Below are 18,837 nucleotides of genomic sequence, written 5' to 3'. Positions count from 1 at the left end.
ATTCTAAAACAAGCGTTATCTATGATTTTATAATTAGGATTTTTTTTTTAATCAAATCATAAATGATTTCTCATTATAGACTCAAGCTAGAGCTATATATTACATGCATTTCCAGTGCCTTGAATACAGAGGGCAAATAAGAAAATGTGGTATATATATCTAGTACCACTCATTAAAGAACATCCATGCTCACTTATTAAAAGCGAGCCTATGAACTGTGAACATACATAGTAAATAGACACATAAAAGACAAAAGTGCAAAAGTGCATATGTCCCTAAAAAGTAGGGGATAATTTAGAAAGAATAATCTAACTAATTAGGAGCCCAAAAGATGCAAAGGATAAAAACCCTAGGCTCAGACCAGTTCCCATCACTTCCTTTGTGCAAGACCGTCACAACCCTCCATCAGAGCCGCCGTTGCGAGCAAAACCCTCCCGATTCCAACTGAATTCAAAGTCCCCACGTCCCAGTCACCAGCAACAGTTGATGGTGCCCTCATCGCCTCTTGGAGAAGACAATCGAGTCCCACCATGAGCCACCAACTCATCCCTTGAACCGATATTGATGGCCATCCTGCCTCAGAGCTTTGGGAAAACGTACTATGCCGACCAGCCTGTTAACACCTCTAGCCAAACAATCCCAACAGGTCGATGGGCAATAGAGCATCACCCATCCGACAGCAGCACATCATCGACAAGCCAAGTTTGGCCCTGACCCCAAGCGCCACCGGACAAGAGAAGAATCTCCAACCCTAGACCAAAAAAAGCAGTCCTAGTTTTTTGCTGTGATTTTACTCTTAATCCACAATAGGTCACCTTGCTAATCTTTCATAATTAGAAAGAATTTGAAGGTGAGAGAGAGAGAGAGAGAATATTAATGCATAATTATCTAATTTGATGTTACATATTGCATTTATTAAAAAAAGAACTAATGCTCAAGGAGTTTGGTTTAGCGGAAACCTAGATAGTGATATTATATATTGCATTTATTAAAAAAAAAAAAAAACTAATACTCAAGGAGTTTGGTCTAGCAGAAACCTGGCTAGGTTTGCAAGTTGGATGAATGTGAGTTTGATACTCAAAGAGGTCCAGTGTTCGATCATTCGCTTATGAAAAACTCCTCTATTTTGTACTAGATTTCACTGAAGACTTTATTTTTTGATTTGGATGACAATTTGGATCATGGACATATGGCCACAATAACGTACGCATGGTTAATTAGTTTACTTATATCAAACTAGGCCTGGCAACGTGCTGGTATAGTGCGGGTACGGTGCGGGTTCTTAACGGGTCGGGTTTTTAACGGGCCGACCCGGTAAGAACCCGTTAGCTTAACGGGTTTTGCGGGTTTTCCATTGGAACCCGTTAAAACCCGTAAACACTTTTTTTAATTTTTTTTTTTAACTTTTTATCAAAGCAATTAAAATCAATTAAGACTTATATATATCCCCCTCATTTGCCATTTTCTCTATATGAACTTTTTTGGTTTTCTATTTTGAAATTTTTTATTTTCTATCTTTTTAGATTTTTTTTCCTTTCCTTTTTTGACAAAAAATAATTCACAAATCACAATTATATGACGATCCAAAGGTCAGACCCTCACAGATCACCTAGAGGATCATCTTTACTGATTTATACGATGATCCAACGGTCAGATCCTCACGGATCGCCCTTAAGTTCATACTCTCAAAATTATACGAAGATCCAACGGTCGGATCACCTAGAAGATCATCTTTACCGATTTATACGATGATCCAACGGTCAGATCCTCACCGATCGCCCTTAGGTTCGTCCTCTCAAAATTATACGACGATCCAATGGTCGGATCACCTAGAAGATCATCTTTATCGATTTATACGATGATCCAACGGTCAGATCCTCACGGATCGCCCTTAGGTTCATCCTCTCAAAATTATACGACGATCTAACGGTCGGATCACCTAGAAGATCATCTTTACCGATTTATACGATGATCCAACGGTCAGATCCTCACGGATCGCCCTTAGATTCTTCCTCTCAAAATTGTACGAAGATCCAACGGTTGGATCGTCCCGGATCGCCCTTAGAATCATTCTCACAAAATTATATGACGATCCAACGGTCGGATCCTCATGGATCGCCTTTTGAATCATCTTTGCACAATTATACGAAGATCCAACGGTTGGATCGTCCCAGATCGCCTTTAGAATCATCCTCACAAAATTATACGACGATCCAACGGTCGAATCCTCACGGATCTCCTTTTGAATAGTCTTTTCACAATTATATGAAGATCCAACTGTCGGATCCTCATGGGGAATAAGAAAAATTATAAAAATGCCTTGGTTGAAAAAAAACAAAAAAAGAAAAGAAAAAAGGAACCCGTATGGGTAATGGGAAATGGGTTTTTGGGAAGGATTTTTAGTTAACGGGTTCCAATGGATTTAGCCCGCAAAACCCGTTAATTTGCGGGTTTTTTGAGTGCGGGCTTTTTTTAGCCTGGATTAATAAACGGGCGGGTTTGTGCGGGTTTTTAGCGTGCGGGTATAGTGCGGGTTTGCGGGTTACGGGTTTAAATGCCAGGCCTATATCAAACATATGATTAACAGATTCAGCCGACCTCACTTCAGGTTGGCAATGTGTATTTATTGGGAAATTTAGAAGAAGAGAAAACTTGTAGGAAAAAAAAAATCTCCACTTTTATTTTTTTGGGCAATCTCTCTGAGCTAAAAAGCTCGAAAAGGCTAAATCACGAGTATGCCGAAGCTTATAGTGTTCAATCGTGGTAAATATCTATGCAATAGACCTCAAATCCACTTAGTCGGCTACATGTCCGAATTTGAGTTAAAAAAAAACATGAAATTTCTGTCCATCCTTGCCGGAGATTCTGATACATACAAAACTGTCAGTTTCATGAACAATTGAACATGATTAAGCTCACTACGGCACGCCAAAGCAAGCCCTCACCTTGACACTTACTAAACAATAAACGCTGTAAAATAGTAGCACACCTTCCGCCAAAAAAGTACTGCAATGAAGAAAGATCGTGGAAATTCTGAAAGGGCCCTCTTGAAGATGGATACATACAACGTATATATACAACATGTCAACATATAACTAGGATATCATCCCAAACAAGCACTCTTTCACATGCTTAACGAAGCCATTCTCCATTCCTTGGGTTGCAAGCCACAGAGAACTGTGTCATAACAGCTTGCACTTTGGATCGCACTGTGTGATAACAGTAACTCTCCAATACTGTTTAATTTGTTTTTTAATCTAAGTATCTAACAATTGGGGTTACTTTTACGACAAGTTGAAATGAAAATTACCAGTAAGAGCTCTGTGTACTGCAAGTTTGAACTTGCAGACGAAGTTTAACATCTTTTATTTCTTGGCAATGCAAGTTTCTTGAAGATTAGATACAAGGTATAACTGGGACATCATCCCAAACAAGACTCTTTCATATGCTTGATGGCAGCCTGCCTTGATGGAGTCATTTCCGCTTGCTTAGGATACAAGCCACAAAAAACAGAGTGATAAGAATCTGAACACGGGATCGTATCTTAATCTGTAATCCTCCAACACATTTTTTCTGTTTTTGAACGATTTGAGATTACTTCAGGAACAAGTAACTGTTGGAGAATGTGGGAGGGTGGAGAATGTGGGAGTCCCTCCCACATCCAAGTAAATGGACAAATAGAGGCAAGGCCCATTATTGGGTGGAAGCTTGAGCTAAGCCCTATTGTAAATATATATATTAATACCTAAATTATTAATTTAGGGGAGTGAAGTTTGCACACCCCTTTTTACATTTTACACACCCTTTACCTTTTTTTAATATTTCTTATCAATTCACAATATTTTTCTTCCAAAACTACCTCTCTCTCTCTCTCTCTCTCTCTCTCTCTCTCTCTCTCTCTCTCTCTCTCTCTCTCTCTCTCTCTCTCTCTCTCTCTCTCTCTCTCTCTCTCTCTCTCTCTTCCCGTGTTTGCTCTCTCTTCTTCCCTCTGCAACCATCAGAAAACACTATTTCCGGCCACCACAAAACGCCACCGCCACCTCCAATCGACGCAACACCTAAACCTGACCAAAACCCAAGCCTCACCGTTGACATGTACCACCGCCTGCCTCCACACGGGATTGTAAGAGCTGCACTCCATGGCTCCTCGATCTTCATCGATTTCCGATTAGCGTTTCAACACACCGTCACCACCGACGTGCTCAGACCAAGCCGAGCATCAAAACCTTGAAGTTCCACCACTAACCGATGCCGGAAGATCTTTGTATGCACCATCGTCGGAGATGCCGAGCCTGTGCTTCTCCGTTCTCCAACCTCTAGTCCGAATTGAGTCAAACCACCACCATAAATGGTATCAGCACCCATCCCTTGTCCAAAACCCCATGGCTGCGACCTCCAATTCCGACCAGAGCCGCCGCACGCGCTGGTACCATTTATGGGTACCCTCTCCTCCTCTACTCCTAATCTGCTAGTTCATTAGTACTTTTATGGGCACCCATGATTTGTCACCATTGCCTCAGCCGCCGCATGACCTGCGATCTTAGTTTCTCTACCCTCTCCTCCTTCAATCCACTCAAGTCCCTCTCCTCCTTCAGTCCATTTCCCGATGCCCTTCATCCTCGTCTTATCCAACAACTTATCCACCAAAAACCCATCTGCCAAATCGTCTCTCACCTTCACCATTCGTTTTGATGATGAAAATTCAAGTACTAAGCTTAAAGTGTGGGTTGCCCAAGTGGAAACCGGGAGGGAGGGAGTGGGAGAGAGAGAGTCTGAGATTTGGATCGGAGGGGGAGGGAGAGAGAGAGAGAGTGTTTTAGTTGTAGGCTGTGTAGGGGTGATTTGGTAAAAGCAGCACAAGGGGTGTGTAGAATGTAAAAAGGGGTGTGCAAATTTCAGCCCCCTTAATTTATGTATCAAAAGTCTTGGGGCTCTTCGGCCTTGGGTCAAAACAGAATTTTCTTTTTCTGCAATCTGTTTGATTTTCAAATAATTATCAAACATAAGTTATTTTAGATAATTATCAAACATCATCAGTTTATTTAACAGTTACAACTGTTAATTGAGTTTGAATTTAAATGCAATTGTTCATCCGTTGTCTATATATATATATATGCAACATGAGAAGAAACAGAACGATATGCTTCTCTTCTCCTCTCCCCCTCCATCTTTCTAAAGAGAAACACAGTCGACTTGAATTTAATAGTTGTATCCTACAAGGTAGACATCCAAGGGTTGTATCCTGCAAGGTAGACATCCAAGGAACTACAAGCAAAAGAGTAGAGACGAACTTCTGTCTTAAGAGAATGCCACAAGCAAGCCTCTATCAATCTCAATCAAGTCGGTGAGTCTATCACTTCTTTCTTTAATTTTTGAGTAAATTACAATTCATTCGTATATTTAGGATTGAAATACGTTTGCAATCTTATTTTATAATTTTATATATATATATATGTTTATTGTTACTTCTGAGGATCGATCCATTGCTTATTATCCTCTGTTCTAACAGTGACAATACAAACTTTCTCATCATGGAGAGCAAGGGGGAAAATGATAACAGGGTGAAACTTTAAACTTCCTCGATCACTAAATCCATCCCAAGTTTAGATTTTAGATTTTTTTTTTTCTCACAATGCAATACATAAAATGATAACATTCAGGATTTCAACAGCAAATCCCAAATCATACCAAAAATTAACCACGCACCGATTCCAAAAGTACTGTTTGTAACAACAATATACACCCTCATCCGAGTCTTCTACACATTTGCACTGCAAAAACACTCCTCATTGTCCTATAATTCGTTTTTCCTTCATTTTCAGCTTCCCACTGAAAGCAGTGGTTAGAGCTAAAGAAGTAAAGAAGAACTAAAGAACTAAAGAAGCCACCAAAAGACGCAAAGCCTGCATTAAGCATGCAAGATTCGCCAACAAGTTAAATCAGTGACAGTAACAAGATACATACTGTTGTACGTAAATGATGCAAGATGAAAACTCATTTATTCAACTATAGAACAAAAATCGCACTACTAGAAATCTGTTAATAGACATCGCATATTTTAAATCGGTCATACTTGCACACGATGTAAAAAAGTAATCTAACATCGTTTTACGAAAATACCGATTTAAATGTATATCATTAACATCGGTTCTTAAAATGACCGGTGTTAAAAGTTTTGTTTGAAAATTTGCGGGAACCTATTTTTGCAAAAAGCGCTAAGTCTTTTAAGTGAAATGAAGGAGCGGGTACTAAAACTTAAAACTTTCACACTTCGAAAAAAAATTGTGCCCGACCCCAAAACTGAAACAGAAAACCCTAATCATAGTCTCGCTCAACTCCTTCATTCTGAACTCACCCCAAACTAGAGCTCCTCCCAAACTCGACCTCGACCCTAAGCTCACTCGAACTCGCCACCATTATTACCCTCATCTACGTCCTCTCTCCCTCTCTAGTTTTACAGCTAGCTAACTCACATAAATCGAGCCATGGCTCCTCCCAGTCTTCTCGGTCCTCCGGAGCTCCACAAACCCTCACCCACCACCACTGCTCCGCCGCCACCCGAACCCGAATCCAAACCCCAAGGCCTGGAACTGGAAAGTCCGACAAGGAAGGCTTCCATATGGTGGCGTTTTGGCTCCACAAGCACCACCCCAAAACTCGCTTGCAACCTCGCATCCTTCTCCAAGTTGGATTACTTCAAGGACCTGCGGGAGATCGTGTACCGGCTTCTGGAGGGCGAGGACGTGAGGAAGAAACAGAAGGCGGAGTGGCGGGAGAGGAAATGGGCCGGAGGCAGGAAGCGACGGGAATCCAGATCCGACGGCAAAACCCGGTCGAGCTCCGAGAAGAAGAGAATCAGAAGAAAGAGAGGAAAATGGAGAGAGAAGAAGACGATTCAGTGAGCGAGGTTCTCAGAGATCGATTCAGACTCTTCACCATCTCTATCGCCGATGCCGAAGGTACTAAAAATCTTCACACTCACTAATTCGACGGCTTTTGATTTCGTTTCTGGTTTTTTTTTTCCTCAGCTTTCAATTCTAGTTCTCCAAGCGGCGAAGAGAAGCGGTATGGAGATATCGGACTCCGTGGTGGCTTGCCTTTCCGACTTGGCCTTCAAATTTACTGGTATTTTACTTAAGCTTTGCTGGTTTGCTTTGAAATTGAGAATCAAAAGTAATTTGGTCATAAATTTTTACAATTCTTATGGCGCATAGCACTGAAATTTACTGAATAGTTTGTGTGATTAAAGCTCCATCTGGAAATGGAATGCCTCTTTAGATTGGGGTTTTTTCTTTGGGAACTTTTTTTTAATGCTAAAAGAACTATGTGATTACTCGTTAGGAATTGGATCTAATTAGTGGAACCCCAATTGGTCCAACCGGCCTCCACACTTTGTTCTTTGTTTCTGGGTTTGCATATTCCGCTTACTTCCTGCTCTCTCTCCGTCTCTTTTGATTTTTATTTCTTTTTAGAGTCTCTTAAAGATTTTGTTCAAGATCTAAGAATTCACTTGTTTGTGATTGTTAGCGACACTGATATTGTTCGTTGTTTGATTTGAATTGACTGGGTTTACCTAGGTCTCTTTGCTTTGGAGACATGGAGCAATAAGCAATGCCAAGCATTCCCCAAATTGCAGGTAACCGAAATTTCAAAGCTTTCGTCTTCGGATTTGATCTCAATCAGTAGAGAATTAGGCATTTGATTTTTCAATTCTGGGAGCGAAATGGTGGACCGGAAAGAGAAGATAAGGTCTCTTTGAACCTGACGGAAGAGATTCTCCAAAGCATGGAAGTAGGGCTGGCTTTCAGGGACTACGTAATGGCTCTGTCTCTCTCTGTTTCTGATTGCTTTTAGCTCAATTGAATCAAAACCCTAATCTTTTTAACTTGGTGAATTTGAAAGTGAAAAAGTAATTGTTTTTTTACAGAATGGTAGAATCAGTTCGTTGGATTTTCTCAAGGCTTTGAATTATGTAGTGACTGCTAGTGATGATGAGTCTATTTGCTTATATGATGTCTCCACTGCAGCGTAAGGTATAAGCCCTTTTTTTGTTGATTTGAAAAATGTAGACTTGTTTAGGATTTAGGATTTAGGGTTTAAGGTTTACTCTTTTATTTGTATTTAACAGATGCTTGAAGACCATTAACAGCAAAAAGTATGGGGTTGATTTGGTTTGCTTTACTTCCATCCTACCACGGTTATATACTCGTCGAAAAATGGCTAGGATGGTATGCTTGCATTTGAGGTTTCACTCTGTTACCTATGTGGTCTATTTGAAATTTTTGATACACTTACTTACATGTTTAAGTCATTCAGAATCCTTGAGGCTTCTCTCATTGAATGACAACAAGTACTTGCCCTTGTTTGTTGTTGTCACTTGTTTGCTATTATGCTCAGTGGGCATAAAGTTCCTAAATATTTATGTCCTGTGGTGAAATTCTGGAAAGCATGCTTGTGATTGCTGTTAATGAACTGCATTTTTGAATATTATATGAAGACAAATTCTCTATGTTGCCGTCTCTGGAAGTTGTGCATTTGTTGCTGCATTCTTTTTCGTCTGGAGATAAACTATTAAACTACTCTCTGATCTATGCATTTGTTTTTATGCAGCTCAAAGAGAGAAGATAAGTGAAGCTAATCAAGGTATGCTTTGGATCTACATATGTGATTAATCTGGAGGTTGCTTGGGCTCCATTTTGTTCAAGGAAAAGAGACTTTGTGTGGGACACTAATTTTATACTTTTTGTTTTTTTAGAAAGTCTCTTTTGATATTGAAAAGTTGACGTGTTGTTGTGGAGGAACCAAAAGATATCAGCTAGTGTTTTAACTACTGCAACTTTTGTTTGGGTGCTCTTTGAATGGCTCAATTATCATTTCTTGACTCTTGTGGGTTTTGCTTTGGTTCTAGGTATGCTTGGTCAATTTCTCTGGTGTGAAATTTCTTACAACAAAATTGGTTCAGAACTTGTTGCATCCTTTGGAATAAATTTAAATTGGCTTTTCAATATATGCCTTGGATGATGCTGCACTTCAACACACCCTTTGTCAGATGGTGTGTCAAATTTCTTTATGCACTTGATTAAAGTTTCAAGATGGTGTGACTTTCAACATCTTTTTTGGTTCTGCATTTCATTTGCATCATGACACATTGCACCCAAGAAATTTACTTGTCATTCTTTTAGACCGTCTGTTTATCTTGGAATTGGCTGCTACCCAGTTGTATTTAATCTTGACAAACTTGTTTGCTTTGCAGGCTCCAAACAAGGACAGCAGCTGCAGTGTCAGGAAATGCCATAGTTCTGAGTTTTAAATCGAGGGTGAGTCCCCAGTTTATTTCTTTTAGTTTCTTTGCACTGGTTGTGCTTTTCTTTTCTTTTTTCTTTTTTTGAATTGGTACTCTGTCAACTCCCCCAGAAACATTTAGTTCACAAAATGCTTTTGATTTGTTTGTGAACGTAACCATACAAAGTACCAAAAGCTAGGGCTAACTGAACTCTTTTGTGCAGGTCTTTTGCCATTTAGTATAGGTGGATCTATAATTTTCTTGTCATTAATTTATGTGTGTTTACATTTGGTAAAGTCCAGTTATATTAGTATTGAGATTCACTGCCTTTTTAGTACCTTTTAAGCTCAGTCATGTCGGTATTTCTTTTTGTTGAGTTTAGTAATACCAGAAATCACTGTTATTAGGTTTATGTTGCACTGTGAAACTGACTTTGTCATTCTCTTGCAGGGCCTTGGATTACAAGTTGTGAAATATTTGGCTGCCAAATATGAAGAGCTAGGGTGTGAAGTGAAATGGATGGGCAAGCCTGATAAGGTGATCTAGTCACATTGGTCTGGTTACCGCTGTTAACTTCATTTCATGTGAACCTTTAGTTTAATACATATTTCTCTTGCACTTGACTACCAAGATGAATTTTGAGCAAGGCTACTTTTTGCTTTGAAGCAAAGTTTGGTGTAGAAATTTTCTAGATTGTTGCTCATATGTTTCTAGGCTATCCTTTGTAGGTTTTGGGGTTTTCTTTTGTGACATATGTTCAATCATGAATTTGGAAAGAAAATTAATGGAAAGCCCCAATTTTTGGATGATTATGAAATGCATTTCTTTTTCCAGCAGCAGCTAGATGCAAACTTAGCTCATCACGCTTGTCAAAATGAAGTGAAGTATATAAAAGCATAACAAAACAGTAATGCCAAGGAAAACGAAGTCACTTGAGAGATTAGAAATCAGTATCAAAATGAAAATCGATGTCTTATGATTATTAATGTATCGAGTTGTGTCCGCAGAACTGATGTACTCAAAACCAGTGCACATCGATTTTACAAAACAAAAGCGATGTCTACAATGAAACAACACATCGGTTCTAGAAAAAGCAAGCGATGTACATAAAACCATTGAACATCGTTTTGCTTAAATGAAAACGATGTGCTGTGTTAAATGAAACATCAGTCCTTAAAAAAAAACCGATGACGCCTAAAGATACAGACATCGTTCCTAAGAAAAAAATGTGCCAAGCTACATGTAAAAATGGCCACGAACAAACAATACTCATGGGAACTGATGTCTACAAGTGTACTGGACATCGCTTCTAGAATAGAAATCGATGCAAATGTTCACGTAAGTATTGTTCGACATATACTTTATTAAGCATAAAATGTGAAAATATGAAGAATTAGACATACCTAACATACAAAAATATGATGATTATAACGATTATACATCGATTTGTTTTTTAGAATCGATGTTGATTGTTGTCTGGGACATCGGTTAAAAACGCGCTTATACTGATGTCTATATCTTTCTCTACACCCACTAAGACATCGGTCGAAAATTAGTTTAACATCGGTTCTGAACTGATGTCTATGAACAAAATTCTAGTAGTGTCGGTTCGCTTTGAAGCCATAAGCATATTGTGAAGTCTCAAAGGACGTCATAAAAAATTTCTGTTAATTATAACTAACAGATTAATCTCCACTAGCTAGCTGTACATCATGTACTAAAATTTAAAACCTGAAATGTTCTCTAAGCAAATTTAATGAAAAACTATAAAGGATAGCTCACCTCCTTCTTGCCCACATGCACAATGTGATCTTCAAAGTCGGAGACAGGTACATGCAGATTTTTAAGAACAGACGGTTCAAAGATGGGAGATACCGGTCTTACAATATTGCAGGTTCTTTTAAAAATCCTTGGCAACTTCCATCCATATCATCATAGGATTTGGGATTAATAGCAGCAAACTAGCTCTGAAGAGCTATCAGAAGGGATGAGGAATTTATCAGTAGTAAGCATAGCATCACTCCACAAACGGAGCAATCAACTTTTACTGTTTTAGCTGTATACAACTCTAGACTTGAGTGGGAGTACTAAATACTATTTAACAACCCATTTCTTCGATTCTGCTTGCTTCTTAGATTAAAGGCACCAATATTAAGAGTTAAATCATGGACTGATTAAAAAGCGAAATCATTGGAAATGCACTTTATTAATTTATGATCGAGTAACCACTAATGAGCATTACTTTCTGGTATGTTTAACAAGGAACCTACCTCCTTCCTCAAGGCAGGGATTATTAATTAATTAAGTAATACAATACTTGATTGCTAGCTACTTAATTTAGCGACTGGAGCCTTTGAGACTGCTGGGCAATGACATCAGCAGTTGACGGGCTCTCCTCTAAAACGACTTGGTATCCGTCCCCGAAGTTTTCCATACCTTGCGCAAACAGCTGCCAGAAAAGTCCACCTACACACGCTCCCCCACTTTTGGCGCTGCTGTATTCGGCGTCGTATAACTTTCCAAAGTAGGCGTTTCTGTTTTCTATGGTGTACCCTGGATATTTCCAAGACTTGCCGAACTCCGCCATAATAAGTGGTTTCTTCATTATTGTATTACAATCGTCAATGTGTACTTGCACCCATTTATCCACGAAAGCAGCTTGAGCCTCTTCGCTCTGTCCGGATAACCTATACATATGCATGCATTCAGATTCAGGCAGCTAGTTCCTCATTAAATTTGCAGTATCGATCAACTTTCAAAAGTTTCTGTTGATGGAGCTATACATAAGAAGATATGTCTATTAACGTACCATTGCTCGGCGTAGATATGTATAGTGGCAAAATCCACTTGTGGAAGCAAGTTGGTTGCTGTGAAATCAGAGCCCAACTCTTGGTTATTGGGATTATATTGCTGCTTCTCCGGCGTCGTTGCCCCATAAAATCCTTCAAGTCCTATCTCCAGTAAATGGTTGCCATCAATGGATTTTAAGTGTGCAGCCATTTCGTTCACCCATTGCTGTACAAATCAATGTATATGGTTTAAGGACCTAAGAAAGCTACCTGCTATTGCTTTGAAAAAGACCTTCCATTTTATTCTCATTTAGGTTTCACCTCCATGCCATTAACGTACCAAACATACCTTCCTTGTAAAATATATATGGAGCCGATAATTTGTGAAATAAGAAAAGATCGAGAAAGACAAATAGTACTAAATTTCTAAGAGAGGCTCATGATTGAGATCCAAACCTGAAGAAGAGCTCCCGAGACATCAGATTCGCAACGGAGTTCATTGATTAGCTCCCATGCGAAAATGATTGGATCATCTTTGTATGCCACATTCGTTATTGTATTAATTCTCGTGAGAATAGTCTGCGTACGTGTACAATTGATCACAATAATTTTAAGGATTGCGATTCAAGATGAAGATAAACTAAAATTTTACTACAAAAACACAACTAGTACTGTACTACTGTTATATCAGTACACAAATATATACAGTTATAATAACTAACTAGGTAGCTATCTTAGTCAGTACGTACCTTGACATGGTTCTGGTAGTAGCCTTTGACAACAGTGTTGTTGTAGAAGTCGTCATCACTGTTGAGGGATTGGCCCCGCTCCCTTGCCCACTGCACATATTGCTTTCTTCCCCCAAAATCGTTATAGTTGTTCACTAAACTCAGTATCAGATATACACCGTACTTTTTAGCTTCTGATATCACAAAGTCTAATCCCTACCAATACCAGGGAAGAAGAGAAAAAATTAATCAAGAATTAACTCACCAACTCCAACACTGCGTAGATTCAGTTATAATGCATATACAACCAGTGGCGGACCTTAGAACCGAAAAGGTCCCGATGCCCCCGGCCTCAATATTTCTTTGGTATATCTCATTTAAGTCACTAATTTTCTTTATAGGTATTTAAAAATTGCCCATAAATTTAATATATATATATATATATATTTTTTTTTTAAAGTAAAAACAGAGCAATACTTTTATTATATTAAGATAAATGGTTACAATCAAATTGTAAAGCATCCAAAACAAAAGTTGGAGCTTGATCTATCCATATCCGATTGGTGTGGGATTTGAGATTTAAGGCAGCTAATCTACCTGTGTGAGAAGCAACAAGGAAAACTAGACAAATTTTCAATAGCCAGAATGGTGTATACATGCAATCCTTGAAAGATGCATGGTACCATTCACTATTACATTGAATCTCACAAGAGCCTACATATCTATTGAAGGTCATATCACACAAAGTAAAGTAGCTTGAATCCTCCTTTGCCAATGCACACAATTGTAGTACTCCAGAAAATTCATTTACTTGGCGTAAAATCAACCCCATAGTATGCAAACTTGTATCACCTGTGTCAAACATAGGCGTAGGTAGTTGGGTCAATCCTCCCGGATCCCAAATCTGAAACCCTAAAGGGCCAGAGACCATCAGTTTGGTCAGAAAACAGGTCCAAATCGAGGAAAACATCTCAACTGTTTTGGACACCCAGCATGATTTGGGCCCCCAACTTGACTTGGGCCAGCAATCTGATCTGGGCACCCTTCCACCCTCATCACCTATAGCCACCACCGAACCTGCCGCCATATTCATACTCACCATACAAATCAATGATTCCTTCGTCGCCGCACCCACAGAACCAGGCACCGAGCACCTTTCAGCTACCTCCTCTGCAGGTCGAACAAACTCGCCTAAACCTGGGCAGAGAACCATACCCCAGAGCTCAGCTCCGCTACCCTTAGCCTTCATCCATAGATGAAACAACGTCGTCCTTCTCATCACCGCTCTCATCTCCATACGCTTACCAAAGACGCTTTGTCTCTTACGATCCTCAGCGACCGCGACCCAATCCATCTCTTCACATGCTAGCAATCAGCCAGACCCATTTCGATCTTTCGATCCCTTGAGTTGGCCTCTACTTGGTCGGATTTTCCACCCCGAACTAGGCAACAAATCATCCACTCGAGCCTCACTCCAACCTCGAGTTCCATCAGAGAACTCAGATTCACCAATCAAGCAGCATGATGTCGAAACTGGTCGAATGTTTGCTGAGCAAAACCAACCTTGGATGGCTGCTATAACGCAGCGAGAGACGGAGAGAAATTAGTCAACACTGTATGAATAGAAATTAGTCCCGATGCCCCCTCCTCACTTTCTCATAAGTCATAAGTCATAACCAAGAATAGAAATTTTATTAATTTAAGAACAAAATTATTAAATTTATTACTTTTTTTTTTAGTAAGTTTATTAATTTATTACTTTAGTAAGAAAGTCCAATCTATGAATTAGCAAAGAAAGTAAAGTAATTAATTCTTTTTATTAGGTTAATAGCAAAGTAATTAAATGACCAACAGGTCGTATTATCAGTCATATAAATAAGACCTAGCAGTCTCTCTCTGCTAGGGTTACTCGACGGCTGTGGCTGTCGAGAAAATTATCCAAAATGGCCCTTAGCGGCGAATCTCTGACTAGAAAGGTGGGGTTTTTCCCCGTTCTCTTCTCTGCTCGGATTGAAGATAGCGGCGACAGAGTTTCTCTCCGTCATGATCCTGGGTTTGTGGTTTTCTGCCTCCTACTTATTTTGGTTGTGGCGGGATCTAGAGATAAAGCGTTTGAGAGCAAAGGGGAGTCTCTGGCTTGTGAGAGGTTTCCGGGTTTGGCTTTGGGGATGGGACTGGTGAGTCGTTCCATGACTGCAGTAGTGGAGCGGCGAGGTTTCGACCCTTTCTTAGGATTGCGGCGATTCAATAGCGGTGGCGGTGCATTGGAGGATATGGCGTTGTCGTTATTCTGGGTTCGAGTTCAGGGAGTTGGACAGGGTACCGACGCTGCTAGTGGTGGTGGTCACGCGTTTAATGGCGGTGCCCAGAAGCTGGTGATGGAGGAGGATCAAGGGAGACTTGGTCGGGGTGTCTTTATTCCCATATGGTGCCGGACTTCGTCGGCGGTGGCGGGAGTCGTTGACTTCGGCTATCTGCAATCTTCTGGCTGCAGTGGGGTGCCCTTAGTAATCTTTGGGGTGCCCTTCATAATTGCCATGTGGGCTGAAGCTTTGTGGTCTGGTGTTTACAGGTGGGCTTGCTGGGTTTGCCTAACTTTGGAGGGGATGGAAGGTGACTTGTCATCTTCCATTCCTAGTTTTTAGTTTTTTTTATCAGGTCGCAAAGATCATATTCTCTTAGTATTCATTTTACTATTTGCTTCGGAGAATTTTGATCTTTGTTTAGAATAAAGGTGCATTAATTTCCTAAAATATATTGGGAGTGTCCTGGGTCTTAATCTTGTTCTAGAGTAGGTGTTTAGGGTTTCCTAAGGAACGATTCTTTTTGTCAACCCCAAATGGGTGTTTCGTATTTGTACTACTTGCTAAATCTATATAATGGACTGACCTCTTTTCATCAATAATACAAATGCGTATTGATGCATTTATTATAAGCATCATCTAAGCATGCATTTTTTGAAGAAAATACATATAATTTTGAATTTAATAATTTGGTTATGAATTTAGCATTGCGATTTGTATACTAATATATGCGTCTTGACACCCCCCCCAAACTTCAAATCCTGATTCCGCCCATGTATACAACGTACACTATAATAATTATACGAAGCAAAGTTGAGAAGGATACCTTGAACATATCTTCGTTATACGAACCAGGCGATGTTTGAAGGGCTTTCCCAACACCATCACTGAAAGCCCAAGTTCTAGCAACATTCATCTTATACTTGGAGGCTTGTTGGAATGCAGAAGTAACCTTGGCCTGCGTAGATGGGTCAGATGCCATGTACATCATCCAATACGCATTGAATCAGTTTATGTAAAATGGTTTCCCATTCATAACAAATCGGGTTCCTTTTGTTCCGCCAAAACTAGAGTCAGCCTGTGCAGGGTTTAAGCAAAATGACAAAAAGAGTAAAACTAACCAAACAAAACCCTTTTCAAACATGGAGGCGGATCGCTGGAAGAAGGATAAGTGGATTATATATATTTGTTGCTGCTAATGTATATGCTAAGAATGCTTATATAAGTGTTCATATATATGAACGAGCTTAAACATTGACCATATTTGTCAGACTTTGCTATATTTCCTGAAGTAAAAGACATACCATATATAAGTTTTCTTAGGATTTTTCTAGATTCTTAATAGAAGATATACCATAATTAAGTTTTTTAAAGATAAATATACCATAATTAGGTTGTCTTGGAAATTATATTGTAGCAATAAATATTTACCATATGGAAGCTTTCTTAGAAATCTGCTATCAAATCCAAGGATTTTACTAGATTTTTTAACTGAAGTTGTCTTGGAATTCGTAGCAAAATGATTCCATACTAAGCCATCAGGGCTTACAATGTGCATGCATGTTATGAAATAAAGGATTTTTTTTTTGAAGAGATAAACGTCAATACTAATTGGATAAAAATTATATATATATATATATATATATATATATAATAATCAAATCAAAACAATTTGTATTAGTTCAAGTACACACTATGCCAAAAAGGCCTTCAGACGACATAAGTTTTGTTTTATGTCGTCTGAGTTTTTCAGACGACATAATTTTTTTTTTCTGTCGTCTGAATATACACTAAAACCATACTGGTTTAATTTGGAAAAATGGTGAGCATTCAGACAACACATTTGTGTAGTTGTAGAAGGTGGTGATTTTCTATCTCAAATTTGGATAAATGGTGAGCATTCAGACAACACATTTGTGTAGTTGTAGAAGGTGGTGATTTCCTATCAAATTTGGAGGGATATCCAAAAATTGATTGAGTCTTTTCCCTCTCAAATAGCCACGCTCTAGTTGACTAGAATTTGTGACATTCAGACAACATTTAAATGTCGTCTGAGATGTGGAGCTTGTTTTAAAATTTTCCAAGTTATTTTGACTTGTGCTTTTGGACATAGATCCCTCGCAATTAAGTCATCTTCTGTCATTCTCACTCGATCAGCTCTCTCAGCTTGACCTAGAACTCGCAAAATTGAAAACCTCAAAAACCAGCCTCTCTCCTAGCCTTCTCACTCAGCTTTCTGAAAACTTGATTCTCACTCTCTCCTTCGTCTTCTCGCTCTCTCGATTCTTCTTCTTAGTCTCTCCTTCTTCTTCTTAGCTTCAATTTTAGGTTTGATTTCAATTAGGTTTTTCTTCTATTTGGGGTGATTGGATTTTACTTTTCCTCTTATCCTCGTCAAAATGAGGTGTTCCAATTACTGATAACCTAGACCTCTCTCTCTCTCTCTCTGACTCTCAGCCTCCTTCACTGTCGATGGTGGCGAAACGGCAGCATTCAGTGACTCTTGTCTTGGTCTCTTCATGAATTCGAAGTCAATCACTTAGTGACTCGTCATCTCTCTCTCAATCTCTCCTGGAAGGTTGCCGGCACTAGCCCTCTCCCTCTATCCTCGAAGGTCGATGGCACCGACCATTTCTCCTCGAATTAGAATGGAGCAGTGGAAGACGATACTGTTGGAATCGAGAGAGCGGGAGAAGAAGTCAGTTCGCGTTTCATTTGGATCAATCTTGAAAGCTTGGCTATCGAAGGTATTGTTTCCCAGATTCCTATTTTTTTTGTTTTGATTGGGGTTTTTGTTGCGGTTGGGTTTGGATTGATATGGGTTTCAATCTTTTTACTGTGGTTGGTTTTGAATTCAATTGGGTTTCGATTTTATAGGGGTATTGTTCGGTTTTGCTGTGAGGAGGAAGAGGACCTGCGTTTTGGATAACTGTGTTTTGAGCCAAGGAGAAGATGAGGGACTTGGGTATAGGGTTGTGATCGATACTTAGTTTTTGGGGTAAGTTCACGTAATTTCGATTTTGATTGAAATATTGAAACTCTGGTTTTGATTTCAATATGGATTCTATTTGATTGCTGGGTCAGTGAACAATATTGAGAGTTGTTATACAATTTCTGCTTAAACCTTACTTTGGTGTTGAATGAATATGGTTAATGTCACGCCCCTGATTTTACACACATGAAAATCGATATATATAACCCATAATTATATATGCGTGAACGTCCAGTCATCAATACAAAATGCCTGGAATCTTTTTCCCTTTAACTTACACAGATATTGATGCCCTGAACCCTCAAAGTTAATATACACTCGCTCCATAGAGTTATATATTACACAAGCTTACGAATTAAATTGTCAACAACAAGATAAAACGTAAATGCTCCTCAGAGCTCACTACAACGGAAGTCCAAATAACGGTAAAGTCACAAAGATGGTTTCCTACCATAAAGCTGCTAGCTCGCTGCCTCAACCTCGATTATCCTAACCTGTAGGATTAACCCCTACACCGTTTGAATAGTGTACCGGGTTGCCACACAATAAACCCGGTAAGCTTTTGCAAGCCCGTATGAGTAACTCAAAACACATATGCACAACTCACGCCAAACGAGGAAAACAACTCACGCTTTGATTCCTTAAAACACGAAATAAGGAGAACAACTCACACTTTAATTTCCTTTCAAATCGAAATAAAAGAAAGCAACTCACACCTTGTTTCCTTTTAAAACGAAACATA

General features: G+C 39.3%; 1 protein-coding gene and 1 long non-coding RNA gene across 4 annotated transcripts; one reads left to right on the top strand and one right to left on the bottom strand.

Annotated features, from left to right (window-relative positions):
- Nucleotides 1–6,835: 6,835 nt before the first annotated feature.
- On the top strand, nt 6,836–9,915 carry LOC112167664. 3 transcript variants are annotated; one of them, XR_002923883.2, is made up of 6 exons: nt 6,836–6,959; nt 7,578–8,033; nt 8,129–8,228; nt 8,611–8,643; nt 9,254–9,317; nt 9,734–9,915. It is a non-coding gene; the product is annotated as an uncharacterized LOC112167664 (long non-coding RNA). The 3 variants fall into 3 exon arrangements; XR_002923882.2 differs by lacking the exon at nt 6,836–6,959 and adding an exon at nt 7,025–7,125 and having other exon boundaries at nt 9,734–9,913; XR_005800538.1 differs by lacking the exons at nt 6,836–6,959; nt 8,129–8,228 and adding an exon at nt 7,025–7,125 and having other exon boundaries at nt 9,734–9,913.
- Nucleotides 9,916–11,615: 1,700 nt separating this feature from the next.
- Nucleotides 11,616–16,247, bottom strand: LOC112164033 (mannan endo-1,4-beta-mannosidase 4-like). The gene is given in 5 exon segments (XM_024300277.1): nt 11,616–11,970; nt 12,093–12,298; nt 12,529–12,651; nt 12,822–13,016; nt 15,930–16,247. Coding segments are annotated over 5 exon segments (1,197 nt in total).
- Between the last annotated feature and the right edge of the window lie 2,590 nt (nt 16,248–18,837).

This window comes from Rosa chinensis, chromosome 5 (assembly GCF_002994745.2).
Source record: "Rosa chinensis cultivar Old Blush chromosome 5, RchiOBHm-V2, whole genome shotgun sequence".
Lineage (NCBI taxonomy): Eukaryota > Viridiplantae > Streptophyta > Magnoliopsida > Rosales > Rosaceae > Rosa > Rosa chinensis.
Note: the sequence above shows the minus strand (reverse complement) of the source record. Positions and strands in the feature narration are given on the sequence as shown.